The sequence below is a fragment of the Erpetoichthys calabaricus genome, chromosome 15 (genome assembly GCF_900747795.2).
Source record: "Erpetoichthys calabaricus chromosome 15, fErpCal1.3, whole genome shotgun sequence".
Lineage (NCBI taxonomy): Eukaryota > Metazoa > Chordata > Cladistia > Polypteriformes > Polypteridae > Erpetoichthys > Erpetoichthys calabaricus.
Genome location: NC_041408.2, coordinates 50,975,567 through 51,001,783, shown reverse-complemented (window position 1 = coordinate 51,001,783; position 26,217 = coordinate 50,975,567). Strand labels below are relative to the sequence as shown.

Genomic DNA, 26,217 nt, shown 5'->3' with positions numbered 1-26,217 from the left:
AAGGAGAATAGACATCCTGGCTGGGAAGGAGGATAGTTTGTTACCCGGACAGGAGACCAGAATGGAAGGACTGATGAATTGGCCTGCTGGATGAGGAAACGACTTTGTGCTTGGCTGGAAAAATATAACTGTTGAACCAGTGGAAGCTGGGAGCAGTTCCATCCACCACACGGCAGGTTGCAGTGGTCCTCTTGTGCTGGCCCAGTTTGGATACCCGTTGGAGTCCAGAAGTGCAACCCTGTTGGGATCCCTGGGTGCTAATAGAAGGTGCTGTTGAGAGACAACCTCCATGCTTTCCATATGACCTGCAAATGCTTCTAAGAGGACACACTATGCCACCAGAAGCATTCCCAGATCTGGCTTGAAAAAAGGGCCCGCTGCCTCATATCAGGGAGTCAGAGTCAGTAGGCAACACTCAGTTGGACGAAGGAAGGAAGGAGGAGAAATTTCATTCATTTGTGTGTATTATGGGCTGATCTGTGAGTGAGTGATTACTGCAAGGGTGTTTTGACTGAATAAATATCATTTATTTAATTTCAGAATCATGTTGGGTATTACTGTGTCTGCTGTTTGAGGCTCAGTGATGCCCCCTGGTGATTACTATCGTCCAGGTGTCCGTGTGTGGGTGTCTTCTGATGAAGTACGCATGCGCGGGGAAGGGTGCGATATTACTGTCAGAGAAAGTTAGAGGCGTTTTACGGAAATACAAACCAGTATTACTGCGAGAGGAAATTAAAGGTACACAATACAGTGACTCATATTACAGCCACATACAAGCCATTATTACTGTCAGAGGAGATTAAAGGCATATTACCGACGCGCACGCCTGTATTACCGCCAGAGAAAATTAAAGGTATATTACGGACGTACAAGCCAGCAGACGTACAAGACAGTATCCTTCAATAAGGGTGCGCACAAAAAGACGAGCCTCAAAAGGGCGACCTCAAATGGGCGCAGCAAATAAAGGCGCGCTCAATTGAGGTCACCTTTTTGAAGCTCGCCTTTTTGTGCGCGCCCTTATTGAATACAGCCATACAAGACAGTATCATTGTCACAGAAAATTAAAGACACACAATACACGGCGGCAGCCCACGAAGAACGGTCAGCTCAGCAAGTAAACATCAACAAAAGAAAGGCTGAAAGAAAGAAAAATACGACCAACAAAAAGAATGAGGTCAAAGTCCCTTGCCATTTAATATAGACTGTTCCTACTAATGTTTATGCACTACTGTTCTAGTGCCCATTATTGTAACGGGCTAAATGACTAGTACATATATATATATATATATATATGGTTGAAATAGTTTACTGTGAAATAAATGCAAAGAGTACACGACACATGTTTCGCCCTCATTCTGGGCTCATCAGGTGTACACACTCCACTGCACTCCCTCTCGGGAATCGTGCCTCGGACGTCAGCGCCAGAGGCGATGCCCCTAACGTTGCGCCACGGCGTGTGGTTTGTTTATTTGACAGCATGTAGATCGTGACAGCATGTAGACGTGTTTCGATTCCTGAGAGGGAGTGCAGTGGAGTGTGTACGCCTGATGAGCCCAGAATGAGGGCGAAACACGTGTCGCATACTCTTTGCATTTATTTCACAGTAAACTATTTCAACCATTCTATGATCTGCTCCTCACAAACTGAGGGCACCGTGGCGGATGTTAGCAGATTGTTGGCCAACCACAAGCGTTACCTGGTAGGTAACCACCCATACAATCAGATTGTGACACAGACTACGAATACCGTGAATATATATATATATATATATATATATATATATATATCTATATAAACATACTGTAGAAATCAAGAGTGGTATTTGCAATCCTATTCAGTAGAACTTCTGGTCACGAACGTTTCCGAACACGTACAAATTGGGTTACAATCAAAAAGTTTGCCAAAATTTTGCATCTGGTCATGACCACACGCTCTGGTGGGAAACGAAAACACTGGCGGCCAGTTTCCCTATGCACGTTCGTATGCGCCAATGATTTCCCATTCTCCATTTCTCATTTTCTTTTGTTTGCGTATACAGGGTCTAACAAAGCAGCTGATGTCGCAAAAGGAGTTATAATGTTAACCAAGTAGAGGCCTCAAGTGCTGGAAGAGGTGGAAAAACTGTTGCTAGTTTGGTTGAACGAGAAGCACCTTGCAGGGGATAGTGTAAGCGAGCCGATTACTGTATATGCAAGAAAGCCAGGAAGATTCATGGAGATTTGCTGAAAAAAAATCCTGAAGGTGAGGAATTTAAAGCCAGTAGAGGATGGTTTGAAAAGTTTTGCAAGAGAAGTGGCATTTAATTTTTTACCCTGTGGTTAGAACTCATAAAAAAGTGTTTACAGCGAACGGTTCATAAGGGTCTAGTGTGAACTCTTACAATGTTAGTTTTCTCTGTTATTCAATGTTTTTACATTTAGTTTACTATTGCACTGTGCATTCTATGGTATAATGAACTATTTTTGTGGTTAAAAAATATATATATTAACATAAAGTTCGTACGGTCTGGAACGGATTAATTGTATTTACATACAATCTTATAGGGAAATTACGTTCGGGTCGCCACCAAATCGGGTGACATCCAGAGTTTTGGAACGAATTACGGTCGTGACCAGAAGTACCACCGTATTGTTTGTGTCGTCATTGATTTCTGTCATATTTTCAATCATAGAATTATTGTTTGTGTCGTCATTGATTTTTGTTTTTATATTTATAAACATAAAATAATTGCTTGTTTCATCATCAACTTTTGTCATTGTATTTATAATCATAAAATTATTTGTACTGTTATCAATTTTTTAAATTATTTTTTCAATCATAGAATAATTGCTTGTGTCATCATCAATTTTTGTCATATTTATTATAATCATAAAATTATTGTGTGTGTTGTCATCGATTTTTTGTCATTGTATTTTCGATCATAAAATTATTTCATGTGTTTTCATTGATTTTTGTCATATTTATAATCATACAATTACTGTGTTACTGATTTTTTTATTATATTTTTAATCATAGAATTATTGCTTGTTTTGTCATCAATTTTTGTCATTATAGTTGTAATCATAAAATTATTATTTGTGTCGTCATTAATGTTTGTCATATTTTCAATCAGAGAATTTTTCCTTGTGTTGTCATTGATTTTTGTCATGATATTTTCAATCATAGATTTATTGTTTGTGTTGTCATCGTATAATTGTAATCATGGAATTATTGCTTGTGTTGTCTTCAATTTTTGTCATTATAATTGTAATTATAGAATTATTGCTTGTGTTGCCATTGTATAATTGTAATCATAGAATTATTTTGTGTGCCGTCATCGATTTTTGTCATGATATTTTCAATCATAGATTTATTGCTTGTGTTGTCATCGTATAATGGTAATCATAGATTTATTGCTTGTGTTGTCATCGTATAATGGTAATCATAGATTTATTGTTTGTGTTGTCATCGAATAATTGTAATCATAGAATTATTGTGTGTGTCCTTATTGTTTTTTGTCATAATATTTTCAATCATAGAATTATTGCTTGTGTTGTCGTCGTCATTGAACTTTGTCCTGCTTATCATTTTGCTGCTGTGGTGGCTTTGAGGTGGCACTGTAACCAGAACTGTACCGTACCTGGTCCATCCATGGGGCTTCTCACTGGACACACCCTGAGTTAGATTAGAAGGGTTCAGGAAATGGGTGAATGGATAGACAAGATAAAGGAGCACCTGAAATGGTATTAAAAACCAGGTGCAAGACTATCTCCTCATCTGCTCTATTTTCCCGTGACTTAGATGAAGAACAAGACTGCACAATATGCATACTAGTGTGGCAAATACATCTTCAAAAATCTCACCTTGTGAAAAACAATGGACATTACAAAGAAATCAATCAGAAAGGTCTCTGAGGTTTTCCTGTAGTCAAACTCGAAGAAGACAATGGTGAAGAGCAGCGTCACAAACTGGAAAGTGGGATTGCAAAATGAGGAGCGGAGCAGTTTCAATCCAGCGACTGTCATCACTAACGCATCACAACTTGGGGAGAAAAAAAAAACATTGCGGTTAGTTGAGGTCTGCCCAGCCATTGAGGAAAGTAGACAGTAGGCCAGCGCAGTGGCATCATCAATATCAATGTCAATTTATTTATAGAGCACACTTAAAACAACATTAATAATGCTGTCACCAAAGTGCTTTACAATAAAATATACAATAAACATAAATAGAATAAATAATAATAATAATGCACCTTATCATACATTTACATGCAATTCAAGTAGCTTTCTGCAGATTAATCAACAAAAACAAACATATACCACTTTTACTTGGATTATTATCATTCAATAATATATGATAATTTCTAATAAATGTTAAGCATACAAAATACAAAATCAACCGGGTATTGTTAAGCAAAATTTAATGTCTAAAGTACAAAATAAACCTTCACTCTTATCAGAAAAAAGTTTTTCTAATTAAAATATTTATACATTAAAGGTGACAATAGAACAACCAGATCTCATCAATATATATAAAAAATAAATATATATAGTATGTATCTACGTTTTACCTAGAAAACCCATTGAGTAAAAAGAGTTTGATGTTATTAAAGTTAATGAAAAGATACAAAAGTCCAGAATAAAATACAATAAATCACAAAACAAGCCATCAGTAAATTGAAAACAAACAAATGACTAAGAGGAAGGAGCCGTTTGCATCACTGAAGGTCCCGGAAAGCTCGAGAGTGGAGATGCATCTTCAGTCTTGTTGTCAACAGTTCAGTTGAGGGCAAGGTTATTATAGTTTTGCCTTTTTATATTAGTTTTTATTTCTATATTTTTTCTGACCTTACTTGGAAATTCAGTTTAGTTTTAGTTTTCCTTTACCGTGAATTTTTAGTTTTTGTTTAGTTTTTATTTCACAAAGGCATTTCTATTTTATTTTTATATCTGTTAGTTTCAGTTTTAGTTTTAGTAATTATGGCATGGAGCTCCTACGGAGTTTAGTTTTGTGTCACAATCAGACAGAACCGTACACTCAACGGATTTGGATATAATATGAGTTTAATGTTAGTGGAAGCTTGGTACACTACTTGGTTTACTATCTGTTTTTGGTTTTTTTACTGAATATGAGCAAGTTTACACAATTTTATAATTTTTAAAATATTTTCTATGTCATTTGTGCTGACTGTTGGCACTTTTTTTTCTTTTATTGCCCAGAATGGGCCAATTTGTAATGAAATTTAGGTGAATTTTAAGGTTTGAGGTTTTTTACTGTAAATGTCTACAGCACACAACATATCCTGCCCCAAGACAATGTGCTTATAATGAATGCCTTCTATATTTAATTCAAAAATCTCCCATATTGGGCTTTATTTTTCTAACAGCCATATTGATCTCCAATTCCGTCTCAGGCACATACAATTTATAGTTAGAATTTTGCCACCTGCAGGCCTGAAAATATACATAAAAAATCAGAAAACAGATTCTACTGTGTTCTGACAGGTGTGATCATGAAAACCATGGGGGCTTAGGAGGAACAGGGGTCTTAGGCTTGAATGAGTGTGCAGACTCCACCTAGCTGTATTGAGGAAAACCAAGAAAAACAAGCATGTAGTGGGAAGGTTAGGAGTGGTGAGACTTGAATAGCCCATCATAAAGGACAGTAAACCCATAATGAGCAGAGTAAGAGTAGGTAATAGGTGTATGGACTGACACAAAACCACAGACAGCATCTGAGATTAAGAACAACATACATTATCTAAACCTGTTTATCCAGAGTAGGATGGCAGGAAACCTGGAGCCTACTCCAGCAGGCTGGGATGCAAGGCAGGAAAAATCCCTGGTATGCAATGTGTATGATATGGCTGATGTTAAAGACAAAAAGAATACGGTGTTTCAAATATTTATTTTGAGAGAGAGAGAGAGAGAGAAACATTGAAAAAAGGGGGACAAATATATTTAAATCTAATTCTGCTACTGGATTATTTTCACAATATCAGGTATTTTAAGCTTTGAATATTAACTAAAAAAGATAAATTAATAAATATAGAATAAATACAAAAACACACTAGTATGTTTAGCTTTTCATCACTTGGCAGACTACCTACCTGTAGTTCAGTAGAGACATTGCCAACTCTTGAATTTTACAAGGTTTGCATCGCTTCATTGTTAAGCGATGTTTTTAAAGCAAAAGTGATTGGTCAGCAACAATATACTGATCTTGTATGTTGACCTAGTAAATCTCTCGATCAGTGTCATTTTAATTTCAAAAATCGGGAGTGGTCTCTCCTTGACTTTCTCGTATACTCAGATATGGGGATGGATATTTGAGGAGTATACCTCAAGACAATGATTATATTTTTATATTATGTACGTTAAAGAACCATCAATAGTAAATCAAATCAAATCCCCTCTTTTCCAATTTTACCAAATTTCTGCTAAATGTGAAGTGTGTTAAATCAAAGGAGGCAGAAGCACTTTTAACATTCATTCCTCTGGAAATGCAGGCTGAGACCCCTACCCTCCAATATATTAATCTTTAATCTGACATCTTTCTAAGATTCAGTGGTTTTTAGATTTGGGCACATGACCTAGTGAAAGTGGGGTCACCAAATGACCCATGCTTGGTGTTGCTCTTCCTCTTCTTCTGAGGCTCAGGATTCTTGTGGACTCATTAGAACATTAGCACACTCTAGACGAGAACAGGCCATTCAGCCCAACAAAGCTCGCCAGTACTATCCACTTATTTCTTCCAAGAAAACATCAAGTTGAGTTTTGACTCCATGAAGTTTCCCAATATTTTTCTCCATTCATTTTACCCTCACATGACTTCCAGGGTTTGCTGCATGCAGAGAAATATCTTCACAGCTTGATGATGTTGCCGCCATCATGCTTCACAGTGGGAATGGTATGTTTTATATAATGTGCAGCAGTTCATTTCGTCAAGAAGCTCAATTTGGTCTTACCAGACCATGGAACCTTCTTCTAGTTGACATCTCAGTCTCCCATGTGTGCTCCAGCAAACTCTAGTTGAGTTGTAACAGATTTTATTATACAGTTGCTTTCTCTCTTTGTCACACTGTAATAAAGCTGTGACTGATGAAGAATGACAGTTGTTGTCTGCATAGCCTCTCCAATCTCAACCACTGAAGCTTGTAACTCCTTCAGTGCTCTCAGAGGACACTTGGTGGCCTCCTTCACTCGTCTTTTTTCACAGTCCCTCAGTCTGAGTGGACAGCACATTTACAGCCTGACACACTCCTTCCATTTCTTATCATTCACTTAACTAGATATTCAGTGACTTCTTGTCTCTGTCCCCTGACTTGTGCTTTTCAATCCCTTTCACAGAGCTGCTTGGTCTGTTATTTCATCTTCAATATGTAGGTTAGCCTACCATAGTGTCACTCCAGATAAGAAGCATTTATACTACAATCAAGATGATATCCATTGAACTAATTCTGTGATTTCTAAAATCAATTGGCTGCACCAATGATGATTTTAGGGAATGAATACTTATGTGATCAGTTATGATGTGCTTTATATTTGTAATCAATTTAGACCACTTAACAGATCTGTTTTCACTTTTCCATTAAACAGCTGAACTGTGTCAAAAAAGGCCAATTATATCTTGTTTGATTGAAAGTTGTCAATCTTAATAAAATAATAAGTGTTTGTGTGTCTGTGAATATGTGTGTCCATCTCTGGTTGTCATGTCTCTGTCATTTCAACAGATGGTGCATCACACACATTAACACTGCTTTTACAAACACAATACCAAAAGGCATATAACAGAGATGTATGCATTGAATTTGTCATTCCAAAAGATGGAATACCACAAACATTTGTGGCAATGTAATTTATTACTACAAATGTCTGTGATGCACCATCTGTTGGAATAGCAATTACAATGCATTTTTTTTTTACTACAAATTTTTGTGATACTCCATCTTTTGAATGACAAATACAATTCATTTTATTGCTACATACACAACAAGATACATTCCACTAAATGACGCATTGCAAATACTAATGCTACACCTACGTGATTATTTAAATTTTAACCCATCTTAGACAGGTAGCATATATCAGAGATATTGTATATGCTTTGCATTTGTCATTCCAACAGATGGCACACCAACAACACTTGTGGTAATGCATTTTTTTTACTACAAATGTTTGTCGTGTGCCATCTGTTGGAATGGAAAATACAATGCATTTTATTACTACATACACAACAAAATACATTCCATTAAATGGTGCATTGCAAACATTAATGTTATGCCTACACTGATTACTTAGATTTCAACCCATCTTAGACAGATCTTTGCATTTGTCATTCCAACAGATGGCACACCACAAACACTTGTGGGGTAATGCATTTTCTTACTACAAATGTTTGTGGTGTAAATTTCTGGACTAGAAAAATGCATTTTTTGGAATGATAATACAATGAATTTAGGACTACAAATGTCTGTGATGGGCGGCACGGTGGCGCAGTGGGTAGCACTGCTGCCTCGCAGTTGGGAGACCTGGGGACCTGGGTTCGCTTCCCGGGTCCTCCCTGCGTGGAGTTTGCATGTTCTCCCCGTGTCTGCGTGGGTTTCCTCCGGGCGCTCCGGTTTCCTCCCACAGTCCAAAGACATGCAGGTTAGGTGGATTGGCGATTCTAAATTGGCCCTAGTGTGTGGTTGGTGTGTGGGTGTGTTTGTGTGTGTGTCCTGCGGTGGGTTGGCACCCTGCCCAGGATTGGTTCCCTGCCTTGTGCCCTGTGTTGGCTGGGATTGGCTCCAGCAGACCCCCGTGACCCTGTGTTCGGATTCAGCGGGTTGGATAATGGATGGATGGATGTCTGTGATGCAACATCTGTTGGAATGGCAAATGCAATGCATTTTATTACTATGTGCACTATAAAATACATTCCAACAGATGGTGCACTGCAAACGTTAACACAGAAGTCTATGCTGAATCTTTAGATTTCAGCCTGTTCTGAGATGGACAGCACAGCTATTACAGCAAAAAAATGTGGAAACTTCCAAAGAGGTGAATACTAATGTGGTGAATTATTTTGAGTTTTATATTTGTATAGAGATGTGTTTTCACGTTGACATTAAAAAGTCCTTTTCTGCAGAACAATGTGAAGAAAGTAACGTGATTTAATGATGTAACAATGAAATGTGAAAACATCCAAGACATGAATACTTTTACGTAGATTCATGTTTTAATTGTATATATTGCAATTTAGAAGTTATTAACTCATTGTTTTTGAAAAAATCTGATAACTAATTTTGCCATGTTTTCCACATTAACAATTTATAACATAAAGTACAGGCACCCATCACTTACCAAGCAGAATGAACACACATGTGGCTTTTTTGAGGAAAACAAGAAGCTGCCCAGCAGACTCATTTATTATCTTTAATTAGTGACCAGTACTGACAAAAGAGCTACTCACTGTATTCCCAATTTTTTGCGTTGGCTGAGGGCAAAGCCATCACTGGTGAGAGCACTGAGGATTACAGCGGGGTAAATGGTGTACTTTTCAAAAAACAACAGGCACACATACAGCCGCTCAAACCACATCAGCTGGGCATTGTCTGAAATTTGAAAAGAAGACAAAAATCAAATATGCTGGATTCAGCAAAAGAAAAATTGACATTTGTTTATACTGTTTAGGGGATGCTTGCACATTTTCAACTGACAGATTTCAGGTAAACGGGCCAAAGCTGGAGAGGCTTGACAGGATTTTGTGTAGTGGGAAAACATATGGATAGATTTGGATTCCAATGGGAATCAACCTTAGGTTGGTGATAATGAATCAGTTACATTTTCTGTGTTTTGAGAAACTGTCTACGCTGCTAGTGGAAAGAAAGCCAGGGGTGTGTGTGCTAAATTTTGGGGGAGAAGGGGGACAGAGAGAGAAGCTGCCTTTTATAGTTACATTTGCGTATATTGATTTGACTGACACTTTTATCCCAGGTGAGTTTTGAGATACGATTGTTTTGCATTGCTTTTGTTTTTCTAATTTTTAATTCCAAAGTCTTATTATCTTTTTTTTCAAATTAAAGTTTTCTCTGTTCTGTTCAGTTGTTTAGTGTTTAGTTCAATTGGTTTCTGACACTTTTGTAAAGATCTCAATAATGAGAGTAGTAAGGGACACTTTCATAGGCACTGGGGAAGAACACTTTCTCTCTTGCAAGAAAACTTTCTTTTCATTTTCAATTAAGGATATATAATTGAAGATCTTTGAGAGGCTGGACCCGGACAATACAAGTCCTCATTTGGTAGACCAACTGGACCCACTGGAGTGGAAGATGCAATTGTCTATGTGCTCCATGAGAATTATTGTCACCTGGACAAAGCCAGCAGCACTGAGAGGATTCTGTTTCTTTGTTGATTTCTCCAGTGCCTTCTATACCACCCAGCCATCCCTGTTAAGGGGTAAACTGAGATATGCAGGTGGACAAGCCTGTGGTGTCCTGGATGATGGACTATCTGTCAGGCAGACCACTGTTTGTGAGACTCGAGGACTGTAGGAGCAACACTGGAGGACCACAAGGAGCAAGCCTGTCTGCTAATCTCTTCACTCTGCACACCTCCAACTATCAATATAACAGCAAGTCAGGTCATTTACAGAAACTCACAGACGGTTCTGCAATAATGGGGTGTATCGACAATGGGGATGAGATGGAGGAGAGGGGCCATGTGGAGAACTATGAGAACTGTCTGCAACTTAACATCAGCAAAACCAACAAAAGTGCTTATTGACTTTCGTCGCACCAAAGACCCTCTATGTCTGGTGACTGTTCAGGGAGTGGATGTGGAGGCAGTGCACTCTTATAAGTACTTGGGGGTCCATATCAATGACAGGTTGGACTGGTCTCATGGGGGGACTATATAAGAAAGGGCAGAGTAGGTCTTTTATCTTAGCAGTCTGTGTTCTTTTAATTTGGGAATTTACATCCTTCACATCTTCTACAATTCTTGTGATGGTCAGTGCGATCTTCTATGCTGTGGTTGGCTGACCTATAACATCACTTTAAATCGAACCTAAAGATAGGTTTGTGGCTGTTTCGGTTCACCAGCAGGATGAGACTATAGGGGGCTATTTTGTTTTGCACCCCCGTCACATGCCGTCTTGGTTTAAGCATTAATGTCTGAGTTTACTCTAAACCGCCAGAACCCATTCCTGCTCTTGAGCAACACGTCTCCTCTCAATAAATGCTTAGTTTTAACTGTGAAGTCGATTAAAGAAGCAGAGCCTTCCTAGAAGTGTTTAAGGGATAAGTGCTGTGAGACTTGAAATGTGAGTGTCCATTGCTATTTCACGGAGTCTAGAACGGCCCACAAAACACCAGGGATGACGCGTTTGGTTTTATTTTGAAGCCAGCCATGCCTGCATTAAATCAAACGCAAATATATGTTTGTGGCTGTTTCAGTTCACCAGCAGGATGAGACTATAGGGGGTTATTTTGTTTTGCACTCCCGTCACATGCCGTCTTGTTTTAAGCATTAATGTCCACATTTACTCTAATGAGGTAGAACCCAGAGCTAAACGAACCCATTCCTGCTATTGAGGAACATGTCTCCTCTCAATTAAAGGCTTAGTTTAACTGTGAAGTCGATTGGAGAAGCAGAGCCTTCCTAGAAGTGTTTAAGGGATAAGTACTGCGGAGTCTGGAATGGCCCACAAAACCCCGGGGATGATGCATTTGGTTTTATTTTGAAGCCAGTCATGCCTGCTTTAAGAGAGGCCTAACAAATCAACAAGCTAATTTAAAGGGCAGGCTGGGTTATGGGACACACTCTTGACATCCTAGAGTTACTAATGGAGAAGAGGATGAAGAGAAAGCTGAGTGCCATGATGAACAATACTTTACATCCCTTCTCTGACATAATAGCACTGAGGACTTTCAGCCCACTAAACAAACTGGCTTCATGGACTGAATGTTCTTCTCTCATTTGTCAGATTTCTTATGTGTCTTATGTTCTCTGTAGGCAATTCCTTTGACCTCATGGCTCCTGTTTTTATTCTCACACACATTGGACCTTCAATAGACAGCTGTGTGCCTTTCCTAATCAATGCAATCGATTGAATGGACCACAGTTGGACTCCAAACAAGATGTAGAAACATCTCAGCCATGATCAATGGAAGGAGATGCACCCGAACCAAACCTCTAGTGTCATAACAAAGGGTCTGAACACTCGTGTCAAAGTTATATTTCAGTTTTTGATTTTTAATACATTTGCAGTTAATTCTAAAATCTTTTTATTTTGTTATTAGTTGTGTGTGGTCTTCAGGATAAAAAACCACCTGAAGACTCCCTAGCAGTTTTACTATATTCGTGAACTTGGAGAGACATCAGCTAATCTATATTACTAAACGAAGTTTGTATATATGCATGGATGCCAGACGCCAGAAGAAAGCCATGCCGAAACCGCATGTGCACAGCGCCTCAGTGTCAAACTCAGCAGAGGGTGCCAAAAGCGCACGCGCACAGCGCCTCAGCGCCCCAGAGACAAACGCAGAGTCAGTAGGTGGCACCCAAACAACACAACACAACCTGTAAACTAAACTTGAGATAATGTGTGCACGCCAGGTTGTATATATGCACGGATGCCAGAGGCCAGAAGCAAGCCGTGCACAATACAACCGCCGCCTGAATGCAAACGCGCACACCACCGCATATACAACCTTCGTTTAGTAATGTAGATCTCCAAGCCCGGATCCGCCGACATGGTCACTTCAGCACGCGATTCCGCCGCCATGGCCACTTCAGCATGCGAATCTGCTGCCGTCAGCAAATGACTTCTAGCTAACGACACTGCCATAGAAAAACAAAAACGAGACTGCATGGATAAAAACAATGAACGAAGGCGCCTACAACACGTTTCTGAAACACCAGAACCAAAGGAGTCACGGCTCCAAAAAGAAACAGCTTTAGTAAAAATATATTTATTTAATTAAATGAAAACTTTCCCAGGATGCAATCACCCTCCATGATTTTTCATCCCTCCAAATATCGGAGGGAACAGAAAGTGATTGCCATTATTGGATTTGTGATTCTTTCGAGAATCGGAGGTTTGCTGGTGCTTAAGAATTACAGGCTTTGGTAAGAAGACACTTGTGATACCATATCTCAGCCGTATCGCTACCATAGGAATTCTGTTAATCCATTACCTCCAGATAGATGACGTTTTTAGTGAAACCCCCATTGCTGAGGTGTTTCACTTGCACGTTGTTGAGCTGAGGTGTTTGCTTCCTTTCGACGTTGTGTCTTTTCATCATCATTTGCTGCACACAAGTAGTGAGAAGTGAGGTGCACACAAATATAAAAGTGCATGTATGCACCATCTAGTGGCTGTGGTTGAGTCAGAGCAGAGCGGACTGCTACACACACACACACACACACACATACACACACACACACGGAGGCCTTTCGTTTATCTACAGTATGTCTAATTCTAGAGTGTGGAGTGTTGGTTGATGTCAGAATAAAATGAATTTAATTCATTTTAACATAAATCTGCAATATAACAAAATGTAAAAAAAGTGACAGGGCCTGAATACTTATTTCTTTACTTATTATTATTAATTATTAATTATTTATTATCTTTACTTATTATTGCTTATTACTTTATAGCGCTGTATATGTTGACTATTATTGCACACATTAACAATACACATCTTTTATTTTTTGAGAATCTTTTGCAAATGTTGCGACTCTGTTGCCTTTGAGTTCATGTCAGAACTCTTATTCTTATTACTCTTGCATCCATTTCAGTGAAAGCTCATAAAGTAAAGTGTGCATATCTAGTATGACAGACATTATAGAACAATGGATCATCTGAGTGATACGCACAGAATTGCATTTCACGTGGAATGGCAGCTTGAAAAATGAAACTCGCTTCACCTGGGAGAATTGCCTTGTGACAAGCCGGCAGGCTGGCCGCTCGCATGTTGGCACGTGTGACACGATGAGAGAAAACAGACGAAGAGCAGCAAGGGGCCGTACCAGCTGGGGGAAGGACCCCCAGTGGACACCAGGGAACAGGAATGCGATGAGTAATCTTCCAAATGGCTCAGACGTTGTTACGGAGTGACATGAATTTGATTTTTCTTGCGAGCAGACAATAACAACACAGAATATGTCAGCAGTGACAACAACAAAGAATGACATGCGAATGAACAGAAACCGGCCTTATCTTTAGGATCCCAAATGAACAGGGACACAGGGGGCTGTTTTGTAGGAGCATTATTACAGTTGAACTCCTTTTCTTTCATTTTTTAAAGAGAAGAGCCTTTTATTAAACAGTTGTTAAACTTTACTTAATATAGAATATTAAGGCCTAGATGAATGAAGCCAGAAATGGATGCATGGATGAATGAAGGAAAAAAAATAATATGACTTATTTTCTATTGCGTGAAATAAATAATATGAAAAATGATACTTTTTGTTATATTTTCCTAGTATTTCTTTTCAAATATGTACAGATCCATTTTTTTCATGTCAACAATCCGCCACCCTTTTCTGTAATTTCTCGGTCAACATGTCAGCCCTCCAGTTAATGAAGCCACAGCGTCGTTTCACACTTACATTACGTTTATTCGTACAGAGGATTCACTACTAACCTTTTGGCTCATATTGCTTGTACTCTTTACTTTTCAGTATGGGGTGAGATATCCAGAACCAGGGGTGATGCTTCCGAAGCTGAGGAATCAGGTAGTGCGTAACAAAGCCAATGGTTCCTGCTAGGGTGTACAGGACAATGCTGACAAATGGCTACAAGACAAAGAAGGGCCTTTTGGTCACAAAAAGAAAACAACTTATGTGCTTGTCTTCTAATCTATCTTACAGTATCTCTCATGCCTGTTATATAGCGCTTTTCATCCACCTATCTATTTACACGTTTATTTCATCTACCAGCAGCCATACCACCTGCACTTCTGAAGAGGTCATCCACCTGAAGCTAAGCCTGTTCAGGCCCTGTCAGTACTTGGATGGGAGACCATCCAGGAAAAGCTTGGGTTGCTGCTGGAAGAGGTGTTGGTGAGGCCAGCAGAGGGCGCTTACCCTGTGGATCCCAACGCCCCAGTGCTGTAAAAAATTGCACTGTCCTGTGAAATGAGATGTAAAATCGAGGTCTTGACTCTCTGTGGTCTATAAATATGCCTGGGCACCCTTCGTAAAGAGTAAGGAGTATTCCAATGTCCTGGCCAAATTGCCCTCCATGGTGTAGTCATTCTGGCCCCCTATTCATCCCCAGTCTCTGACTGGTTAACTATCTTTCACCACTTCACCACCTAACGGCTCGTGTGTGGTGAACGAACTGGCACAAAATGGCTGCCACCGCATCATCCAGATGAATGCTACACATTAGTGGTGGTTGAGGTGGCTCCCCACTCACTACATAAAGCACTTGGATTAGTGAGAAACACACTATATAAATGTAAAGAATTATTTATTATTAAACACCAGTAAGGACTGAGATCATTTTCAAAGATTTTGGTTTTACATCTCCATTTTTACAGCACAGTGTCTCCATCACTCCTGTGGGGCATTGAGATCCACACACAGACCACAAGTTAAGCACCCCCTGCTGGCCTCACCAACACCTCATCCAGTAGCAACCCAAGCTTTTCCTAGTTGGTCTCCCATCCAAGTACCGGTTGGGCCCAAACATGCTTGGCTTCATGTGGATGACCTCATCTGAAGTGCTACAAACACTTATGACATATTGTAGATGTTTGTCTATAGTGGGCACATGCGCATTGGCAAACACAAGAAGAGGAAGTGTCCTCCTTGAATGGATTGATATACCACCAGCCATGGGATTAATCACAAAACGAGTAACCAGTAAATTATTTGCCTTTAGCACATGTGTGCAGCATTTCAGCTGTACAAAAATAATTGACTGTAAATGCATACGGGTAAGCAACCCAACAAGAGCCATGGAAGCAACTCCTCTGTGTTTGCCATGTTGGAATGTGGTATTCTTCAATAAAGGGTGAGTATTTAGAAAACGAGATATTGTAATGAGCAGGATCCAATCAGGGCAGGGCCATGTACTAAGCATGAACCAATCAGAGCACAACTCTGATTTCAACCACCCACACTGCAACAACACTGAACAGGCGTTTCTAGAAGTACAGTATACAGCTCTGGAGTATGTTTTCAAATGTCAGAGGGTATAAACGCTGAAGTAGGGGTAAGGAAAGGTGAAAACAGAGACTAAGATCTGCATTTTTCAACAAAAATTATAGTAATGTGGACCTAGCCATAAAAAGGTGGGGGGGGGTTCATTGTGATGGAGCAGATAGCGCTGCTGGCTTCCAGTGTTGGGTGCCAGGTTGGATTCCTGTCCTGGCCAGTCTCTGTGTGGTGTTCTTCATGGTCTGTTCTGGTCTCTCTGGATTTCTCCACTTCCTCCAGTTCCTTTCTCTTATCATAAAAATTTGGGCGTGAGCGTCAGTAGGCTTTGTGCCATAGGAACCAAGTTACCCAAACTGTTCTATAACATTTCAGCAATTTTTTACTGCTCTGATGCTGATCTTTCTGATTATAAAATAGGTCATTACAATAGCAATTGATGAGAAGAATTAATAAATTAATTGCAGAATTACGGTATTTGAGGGTTCCTCTAGAGGGCCTCTTTCTCTTATACTGTACGATTTGGCTCAAAAGCTAATCAGCACATCGTCATCTCATGACAGGCTTAAGTTTTGAGTTTGGTATTCTTCCTTCCAGTCATTTTAGCTCTAGACCATGGCTGTCAAACTCCAGTCCTGGAGGGCCACAATGGCTGCAGGTTTTCATTCTAACCATCTTCTTCATTAGTGACCAGTGTTTGTTGCTAATTATCTTCTTTTGCCATAGTTTTGATTAACTTGACTCAGGCCCCTTAGTTGTCTCTTTCTCCTTAATTAGCAGCCAAACAATAATGAGACACAAAACGAACCACCACACAACCAGCCTACCTGTGCCCATCACACAATATCTGAAAATAAGGAAAGGTGAAGGTCTCGGTAAGGTTGATCTCTCAGGTCACAAAACATTTTGATGGTGTTCTTAGAAAAAAGAAACACATCAACAGTTTTGGAAACGTCTGCTGTCGGTGAATGAGAGCAGGAACAAGCCATGGAATGAAATAACAGGTTTAATTAACAGCAAGAATCTGCTCCTCATTAAGAGACTGGTTGGAGTGAAATTAGTTGGAGTTTGAAATCCCAGCTTAGCTGGTCATCTGTTGGCTCGTTCCATGTCTCATTTCTGTTTGGCTGCCATTTAATGAAGAAATGAATCAATTCACAGGACTGAATCCTTAAAAACGGGCTATTAAAATGAAGGGAAAAAGAGTTAATTAGCAGTGAAAACTGATTGCTGATTAGGAAAAGGGTTAGAATGAAAACCTGCAGCCACTGCGGCCCACCAGGCCTGGAGTTTGACACCCCTGCTCTAGACACACAGACACACACACATCCATCATCGAGATAACAAGGTTTTCAGTATCAGGGGACCATAAAACATTGAAATTTTTGACAAATCTAAAGCTTTCACTCCTCCCCAATAAACAATAGGTTAGAGTGAGGGAGGGCACAAAGCAAAAATCTGGAATTGAGATGGACCAAAGACTTAAAGTTGACCCCTTGTGATTTAGGATGTGTGTAAGTGTGCCCTCCACTGGACACTGTCCATCCCTTGCACTCAGTCATGCTTGGGGGAGTCAACATACTTTGGAATATATTGGTCAAAAAAATGAATGGATCAAAGAAAAATAAAATACAGTACTTTTTTGTACGTAATAACATTTGTCCAGTAGCTGAATCTTCCTACCACATTCTTATCATGCAAAATGACCCAAATAAATATCGTTAAGATTAATAGTCGATAACTGAAATTTACCTTCAGGGATAAGAACACTGTACTTGCACTTATCGCAAAGGTCAGCACTGCAGCTGCCACACAGACGACCAGATCAGAACTGAGGCTGTCCTTCTGTGAAATGAGAAAAAGCATAAAAAAAGAAAAGAGAAAGAAACAAAAGCACATGAAGCACTGCAGGTAGAGGAGAGTTAGCGGCAGTTAAGAGACAAGTGACATCTTGGAGTGCTACCCCCTGTGACCGCAGATCTACAGAGCGGGTCTCGTTTTAATCAGGCGTCTCAGAATTACTCCTAGGAATTGCACTAAAAGTCTATCGGGGATAAGAATTTGTCCTTCCTCAGAGTAGAACATAAGAAATATGAGATGTGATCAAAAAATACGGTGAATGTTTTAAAAACAGAAACGTTTATTGCAGTAAAATATTTACAACTACTAGTCACCCTCAAATACTCTCCTCTTCGAATGGAGCAGTTCTGGAAGTTTTCTTTCATGAGTGTCTTTAGTTGGGCTGTCATGGCTGCCTGTATGTCCTCAATGGATTGAAATCGTTTGCCTTTCATGGGCTGTTCGGTCCCTGTACAACCAACGTCAGAGCTTGGTCCACATTGCCGGCAGTAAATCGAACCCGTTTCCGGTGAGAGTTGGACTCCGCCAGGGCTGCCCTTTGTCACCGATTCTGTTCATAACTTTTATGGACAGAATTTCTAGGCACAGCCAGGACGTTGAGGGGGTCCGGTTTGGTGGACTCAGGATTGTGTCACTGCTTTTTGCAGATGATGTTGTCCTGTTTGCTTCATCAGGCCATGATCTTCAGCTCTCTCTGGATCGGTTCTCAGCCGAGTGTGAAGTGGCTAGAATGGGAATCAGCACCTCCAAATCCAAGACCATGTTTCTCAGCCAGAAAAGGATGGAGTGCCCTCTCAGGATTGGGAGCGAGATCCTGCCCCAAGTGGAGGAGTTTAAGTGTCTCTGGGTCTTGTTCACGAGTGAGGGAAGAATGGAGCGTGAGATCGACAGGCGGATTGGTACGGCATCCGCAGTGATGCGAGCTCTGCCTGTCTGTCGTGGTGAAAAAGGAGCTGAGCCGTAAGGTTAAGCTCTCAATTTACCAGTCGCTCTATGTTCCTACCCTCACCTATGGTCATGAGCTATGGGTAGTGACCGAAAGAACGAGATTGCGAATACAAGTGGCTGAAATGAGTTTCCTCCGCAGGGTGTCTGGGCTTTCCCTTAAAGATAGGGTGAGAAGCTCAGTCATCCGGGAGGGGTTCAGAGTAGAGCCGCTGCCTCCTCCACATTGAGAGGAGTCAGATGAGGTGGCTCGGGCATCTGATCAGGATGCCTCCTGGACATCTCCATGGTGAGGTGTTCCGGGCACGTCTAACCGGAGGAGGCCCCAGGGAAGACCCAGGACACGCTGGAGGGACTATGTCTCTCGGCTGGCTTGGGAACGCCTGGGGATTCCCCCGGAAGAGCTAGAAGAGGTGGCCAGGGAGAAGGAAGTCTGGGTATCTCTGCTCAAGCTGCTGCCCCCATGACCCGATCTCAGATAAGTGGAAGAGGATGGATGGATGGATGGATGGATGGATGGATGGAACAGCCAGAAGTCGCATGGTGCCAGATCCGGCAAATAAGGTGGATGTGGACACAGTGTAATGTTTTTATTCAACAGAAATTGTCATACTAGAAGAGAAGTGTGACAAGGAGCATTACGATGATGAAGAATGAACCCGTTTCAACATTTTCCTCGGTTATTGATGTTAAAAGACGTCCTTATCTTTTCTCATCTTCAACCGAGTCAGATCCATTACAAAATCGATCAAACCACTTCTAAACAGTCTTAATTGTCGGTGCAGTGTCACCATAAACCCATTTTAACATCTGATGGGTTTCCTGAGCTTTTTGCAATTTGAAACAAAATTTCATGTTAATGCGTTCCTCGATATCCATTAATAACGGCAAAAACACACTTGAACTCAACAGTGGCTCACAAACGACTGACGGTATCAAACAAGATGAAACTTGTCACAAACTCGGCTCTAGGATGGACCTGTCAGAACCTGCATTGAATTGTTTTCCATTGCTCTTGGATGGGGCTCTGCATCAACATTCATAGTACTTTTTGATCACACCTCGTATTTATGAAGCATCTTAGTCCCGGTCTCAGCTAATAGTAGGGATTCAAGTCTGAGAATGAATGGCGTCACAATTTTATGGCACCACTTGTTGCATATTGACTGACCCTTCTGATGACATTTTATGATATTAATTCTGAGGATTCACCTCAAACATATTAACAATAATAATGATAGTATTAATCAAAAAAGAAGAAGAAGGAAAATGTAATAAGGCAAGATATTGCACTAAGCTGCAACATCATGAATAATACTATAAAGAACACCGAGATGGAAGGCCTGATAAAGAACACATTTATTTAACAATGAATGCTCCAGAAATTGTTCCTGCCTTGCATCATATGCTTGCTGGTATAGGCTCCAGCTTCCTCTTGACCCTGCTCAGGATAAAGCGGGTTTAGATAATACTGTATATGGATGGATGGATGGATGGATGGTGTGATAAGAGGTCTATGGTGAAGTGTGGTTTTAAATAAATAATTGTGTCCCAGAGCGTGTAGGCTCCAATTGGGTGTGGGTGCGTGACAAGATGGAGCTAACTCTGGGGTCGATTGGGGTACTTGCCATATCGTGCATTCACGTGCAAATGTGAGCGAATCAGTCAGGTGTCTCATTCACACCTCGGAGGAGGCAGAGTACCATACTTGCACCCAACTGAGCAGGATATAAGGGGGCCTGCACAGTGGAGAGGGGAGAAACAAGAACAGAAATGGGGGACCGAAAAGATGAGATCAGAGAGGTTAAGGAAGTAGAATAAGGCAAGACTGGGAGGGTGCATGATGATTCTGAAGGAATCCAAGGAAGCGAATGGCAGAGAGAGTGGGTGCTCTTTAGTACAACAAAGAAGAGTAGGAGCGGCCCTGTTGTGCAGTGTCTCCCTTCTGATGTCGACGGACTGGCTAAGGGAGACATGTGTGGGGTTCGGCAGGAAGTCCTACGGGCGCCGACAGACTGGCAGTAGGACCTCGAACCCAAAATTTAATGGATGACTGCACCTGTCGGTGAGTGTCTTCTCCTGCTGCAAGGTCCTGATGGATAGGCTGCAGAGATGCCAGATTTTAGAGAGAGGGGCTTGTGCCTGTTTTAAAGGAAGACCTGCCTGTGATTTTAACTCGTTCTTATGGAATATATTTATTTGGAATTTTAACCTCCACTTTTTGGATATTATGGACTATTTATTTATGGACTAGTTTTGAAGCACTGCACTAATGGACACTGTTTGTTTTTTTTTTTTTTGGATTTTATTAAAAGCACTGAGTTCTTATTTGCCTGGCTCATCTTGGTTCATGACTATCGACAGATAGAAGCTCCTGGAAGCTAGCAGGGAGTGTAGAGCCAACTCGGGCCATCAGAAATGGTGGCAGCGGTGGGATGAACCAGTGGCGCTAAGGAACGACGAGCCAAAGAGAGAACAGCAAGTGGGACTGGTGCCTGACTGTCCTGATGAACCCAACCACTCAAGCCTGAAAAGGACTTTTAGAAATTATGAACTTTTAATGGACTATTTATTTATTTAACACAACCTCAGCAGCATACAAACTTAAACATGACACACTTCTACTCCCTTTTATGCACCATTCCTGTTTATTTACCCACCTTGCAACTCAACCTACTTAAAATAATCAAAAGCCCATTTTACCACATGGATTGTGCCATTCAGTCTTAAATGACAATATTTTCACCTAACAACATTCATTTCTAATGCTCTGCCAAACCTTACCACAGAATTTCTGAGATGTTCGGCGAGAGGATCACCATCATCAAGTGCAAGGTCGTCATCTCCAGAACAGCCTTTAAAATTTGGGAATAGTTTGGACTGAAGCAGTGATCTGCAAAATAAATAAAAACAAAACCAACCTCAAACATCAGTCTTTAAAGTAGTAACAGAACATTTAAATTGGGAGGAATAGTTTGCACGAAATTAAATAAATACTAAATAAATGTATTGTGAAATGTGTCATTAGAGGATTTTGTTGCTTATTTCTTTATTTATTGATTCCATTTTTTTTCATTTATTTATTTCAGTGACACCTCATGCAACATGAAATACCAAAATGTCATTTTCACCCATCGAACTGGGAGGGTGGGCTCTGTTTTTTGATTGCTGAATCCATGGTAGACTATCAAAGTGCCCCAATCACAGCAGACGTTTCAGATGTGGACTACAGAGAATAAGAAGAATCCCGAGCTTCTTAAATTAAAGTTGCTGCTTTGTGAAGTAATTCTGGGCAGTTTTGTGACAATGTGGGTTCCACTCCATGCTCCCATCTGACTTCTGGGGAGCTCTCAAACCCAACACCGTCGGTAATGTAACCAGATGAGCTGATCAATGAAGACATTACGAAGCAAAGGGGATGGTGCAAAAAGTGCAGTCAAAACAAAGTGTTCAAATAAATAGTGAAGTGCTTCAAACGTTATTGAATAAATAAATAATTCGTTAAAAAGTTAAAGTAAAGGCTAAAACGAGATTAAAATCCTGCTAAAGCCATTGAGGTCATACCAGCCAAGCTCCTCTTTCTCAGTCTTTCTGGTTCACTCAAGGTATATTCAGTAGGAGAGACTTCAGCCACCACGGTCCTCATTCTACACACCCCCGTCATGGCTGCCTCTGCCTGACCTCTCAGGGTCAGTTGTCCTCCCGTCTTTCTTCAAACACTCTAAGTCGTCCCTCGGATCCGTGGAGCGGACTTTTCCTCGATCGTAGCCACTCTATTAAAAGCCTCAGTGGGAGCGATCTTGTCCCATGAGCATCAATCACTCGCTCCATCTGGGACCCCTGACCGCGCTGACCTTTCTCTTCCTCAGCTAGCTGGCGGGCTGGCGTATACACTCTCTTTTCCCAATGCTGCCCTCTCACGCTCTGCCTCTTCCTTTCTTTTACCGTTCCCTTTTTTTTCAGCCTCGTGCTTCTCCTATTTATTACGGGGACGTGGCTCAGGCGTGCTGATTAGCAGCTCCCTGCTTCAATTACGGATGTGGACGATTCCTCACCTGTGCACATAAGCAAGGAAATGCCCGCATCACGTAGCATCCAGGAACCGCACCGGCCACATTACTATGCCCCCTCTTTAAGCCGCAATTATTTATTTAAAAACTGGGCTTTCATCTGAGCTGTAGACCACAAGCCTGCACTCATATCCACCACGTACATGCAGCCACAACTCTGCAAAACCTCCATAGCTCGGCTCCATTGATGACTGCACACATCTGATAACAATTAGCCATCCTTGCAGTTCACGTCGGTCATGTAATTTAGGGCAGAGTGGTGGCTCTGAGGCTAAGGATCTACGCTGGTATCCCAAAAGTTGCCAGTTCGAATCCCCATCATTGCCAAAAGAGATCCCATTCTGCTGGGCCTATGAGCAAGGCCCTTAACCTTCAAGTGCTCCAGGGGCACTGTACAATGGCTGACCCTGCACTCTGACCCCAAGGGGTATGTGAAAACTAATAAATTCCTAATACAAGAAATTGTATAAGGCGAAATAAAAGAACAAAAAAAAAAAAAGAACAAAATTCACATGAAACACTCTTATGGAATGGTTAAGGCTAGGGTGATCTTACCATGGAGACATGTCATACAGTGCTGTGGGACACAGCCAGACCATTCTAAGCATTTTCATTGTGTAAATTATTCACCTTAATAAAAGGATAAGTGTGTGTCTGTCCAGTTGCTATGCCTCTATCACTCCAACAGATGGGGCATCACAAACATCTATCCATCCATTTTCCAACCCGCTGAATCCGAACACAGGGTCACGGGGGTCTGCTGGAGCCAATCCCAGCCAACACAGGGCACAAGGCAGGAACCAATCCCAGGCAGGGTGCCAACCCACCGCAGCATCACAAACATTTTTAGTAATTAAATGCATTGCACTTTTCATTCCAATACATGGCACAGCACAAACATTAACACAGCTTTTACGAATCCCATACCAAATGGCATATAATTGTAGCGGTGCTACATAATTAATGTTGTCGTAAATGTATTTTGTACTGAACTCCCGTCTTTTGTAGCATTGTCCTGTTTACATGGTGTGTGTGTGTCTATGTAAATATGCTCCACTGGAAACAATGGGGGCGGATAACTCTGTGGAACGATAATTGGTCCTGTCAATTCCATCACCTGCATCTGATCATTTGCTATTTAATCAGAAGGACAGAAAGAAAAACAAGAAAACCATCTCATTCTGCTAGACCGCCATTCCGCTACAGAGCCAGGAGAAAGCATCGCTTCAGATCATTTCAACCCTTTGTCTACCTGCCACTTTCAATGCCCGGCAACAACAGCTTTGCACCGCAAAACCCCGGGGTTCTGGATTACGCCACGTACCGAGGATAAACATGGTGAGACTGTTTCTAGTTGTTTGGGGAGAGGAGCAGGCCATCATTTTCATCCGTGTACTTTCCGTAGGACTATTTTTCCAGCTGATCCAGGTTCACAAACATTATCCATTTTCTGTTTAATCAACTGGACTTTTATGTGCGTTTCGTGCTTTCTGTATGTCATATTGTGTTCGTGCTCAGTGAGGGGTCAACGGAGGGTTTGTATTGTATATTAACTTTGTGCTGCACTTTATCCTTTTATTAGTATTTTCCGCCGGACACTTTTGGGGTTGAATGTTATGATAGGGTTGGTTGAGGTATGATACAGTTTGGTGTTTGTTCATTTATTTCTTTATCAATATATACTCACTTTATTATTTTACATACTGTTTGTTTTTGGCTTATTTTTGATCGTTGATTGGGGGAAGTTTATTTGGAAGAAGTAGGGCTTGTCAGGCCTAACGTCCTCTGCTTGCCAGGCCACAGGTCTTGGTGGTGTAGCTGCTGGTTTCGGAGATCGAGTCGGCTGTTACATAATGGAGACATATGCACTGCAGTTCTCATTTCAACTGATCATGCATCACAATCATTTTTAGTGATGTGTTTTATTACTACAAATGTTTTTGATACACCATCTGATGGAATGACAAATGCATTTTATTACTTGCATGTTTTACTACAAACATTCCAAGAACAAAGACATTTCTGACATCCAGCGTAACGTGTCAAAGGGACTCAAAGGCATCCAGAAACAGAATTCCAGGTGTGTTTCCAGCAATGAGAGCTGCCAAGCTTACTTCAAAAGGTGACAGTAATAATTCTTTACATTTATATAGCACTTTTCTGACTACTTAAAGTGCTTTACAGTGTGGAGCCACTTCTATCGCCACTAATGTGTAGCACCCACCTGTATGATGTGACGGCAGCCATTTTTCCACCAGTACGCTCAGCACATATTAGCTGTAAGGTGGTGAAGTGGTGAAACAGAGGGAGACAATTAGAGAGAGGGAATGATTAGGAGGCCAGAATGACAAGGCTGTGGTGGGCAATTTAGCCAGGACATCTGGATACCCCCTTCTCTTTAGGAAGGCTACCCAGGGATCTTTTATGACCACAGAGGGTCAGGACACTGGTTTTACATGTCACCTGAAGGACGGCACCATATGTATAACAGTGTCCCATCACTGCAATGGGGAAATGGGATCTGCGTTCTGACCTCTGGGTAAGCACCCCGTCTGGCCTCACCTCAGATATGCACAAATTTTTTCTACAGGTTCATTCCAGGAATTAAATTGTCGTATTCTTCCATAATCTTAAACTTGCTTTCCTTGGAATATCCTGAAGTAACCGCAAGTTAGACAAGTTTCTTGTGAGGAACTACTTCAAGAGGCACAGAGATAAATCGGAAATCCTACAACTCCTCTCAAAAACAGTGTTTTCACTCGCATGGAGTGCAGGATTGAGATTTTTTAAATAAGGAAGGCTAAAGTTTTGAGATGAGGTTGTTATACTCACCGATCATGGTATCGGAAAGTGGTGATGTGTGCCATGCCGATTAGTTTGTGCATGCAATAATTTCATCGTCTTCTGTTCACATGACAATAATGACCCTAGAAACCTTGTCACGTTGTGCACATAGGGAACAGCTGAAGGGCTCTAGTGACTGTAACTCTACTGCCACACCAGGGGTTGGCGCTCTGTTTTAATGCCTTTCTCTCTTTCTCCCTCTGCAGACCGGATGATTGACAGCTAGGATATCACTGATGTCACTTCCTGTGTCTGTCCACCTAGACCCGCCTCTTCTTGCTAGGAGGATTGAAAACAGGAAGCCCCGCCCATCTTTGCTGATTCCATTCTGAGCTCTTGTTTGAAAAGACCTCTTCACTGTTATTTGA

General features: G+C 41.0%; 1 protein-coding gene across 2 annotated transcripts in view; it reads right to left on the bottom strand.

Moving 5' to 3' along the window:
• pcnx2 (pecanex 2) overlaps positions 1-26,217 on the bottom strand; it is a 295,416-nt gene that overhangs the window by 122,904 nt on the left and 146,295 nt on the right. For both annotated transcript variants that reach the window (XM_051919361.1, XM_051919362.1), the window contains 5 exons: positions 21,720-21,828; positions 17,883-17,975; positions 14,612-14,762; positions 9,433-9,574; positions 3,843-4,020 (listed from right to left, as the gene is read on the bottom strand). In XM_051919361.1, coding sequence (XP_051775321.1) covers positions 3,843-4,020; positions 9,433-9,574; positions 14,612-14,762; positions 17,883-17,975; positions 21,720-21,828 — 673 coding nt within the window. The remainder of the gene's footprint in view (positions 1-3,842; positions 4,021-9,432; positions 9,575-14,611; positions 14,763-17,882; positions 17,976-21,719; positions 21,829-26,217) is intronic.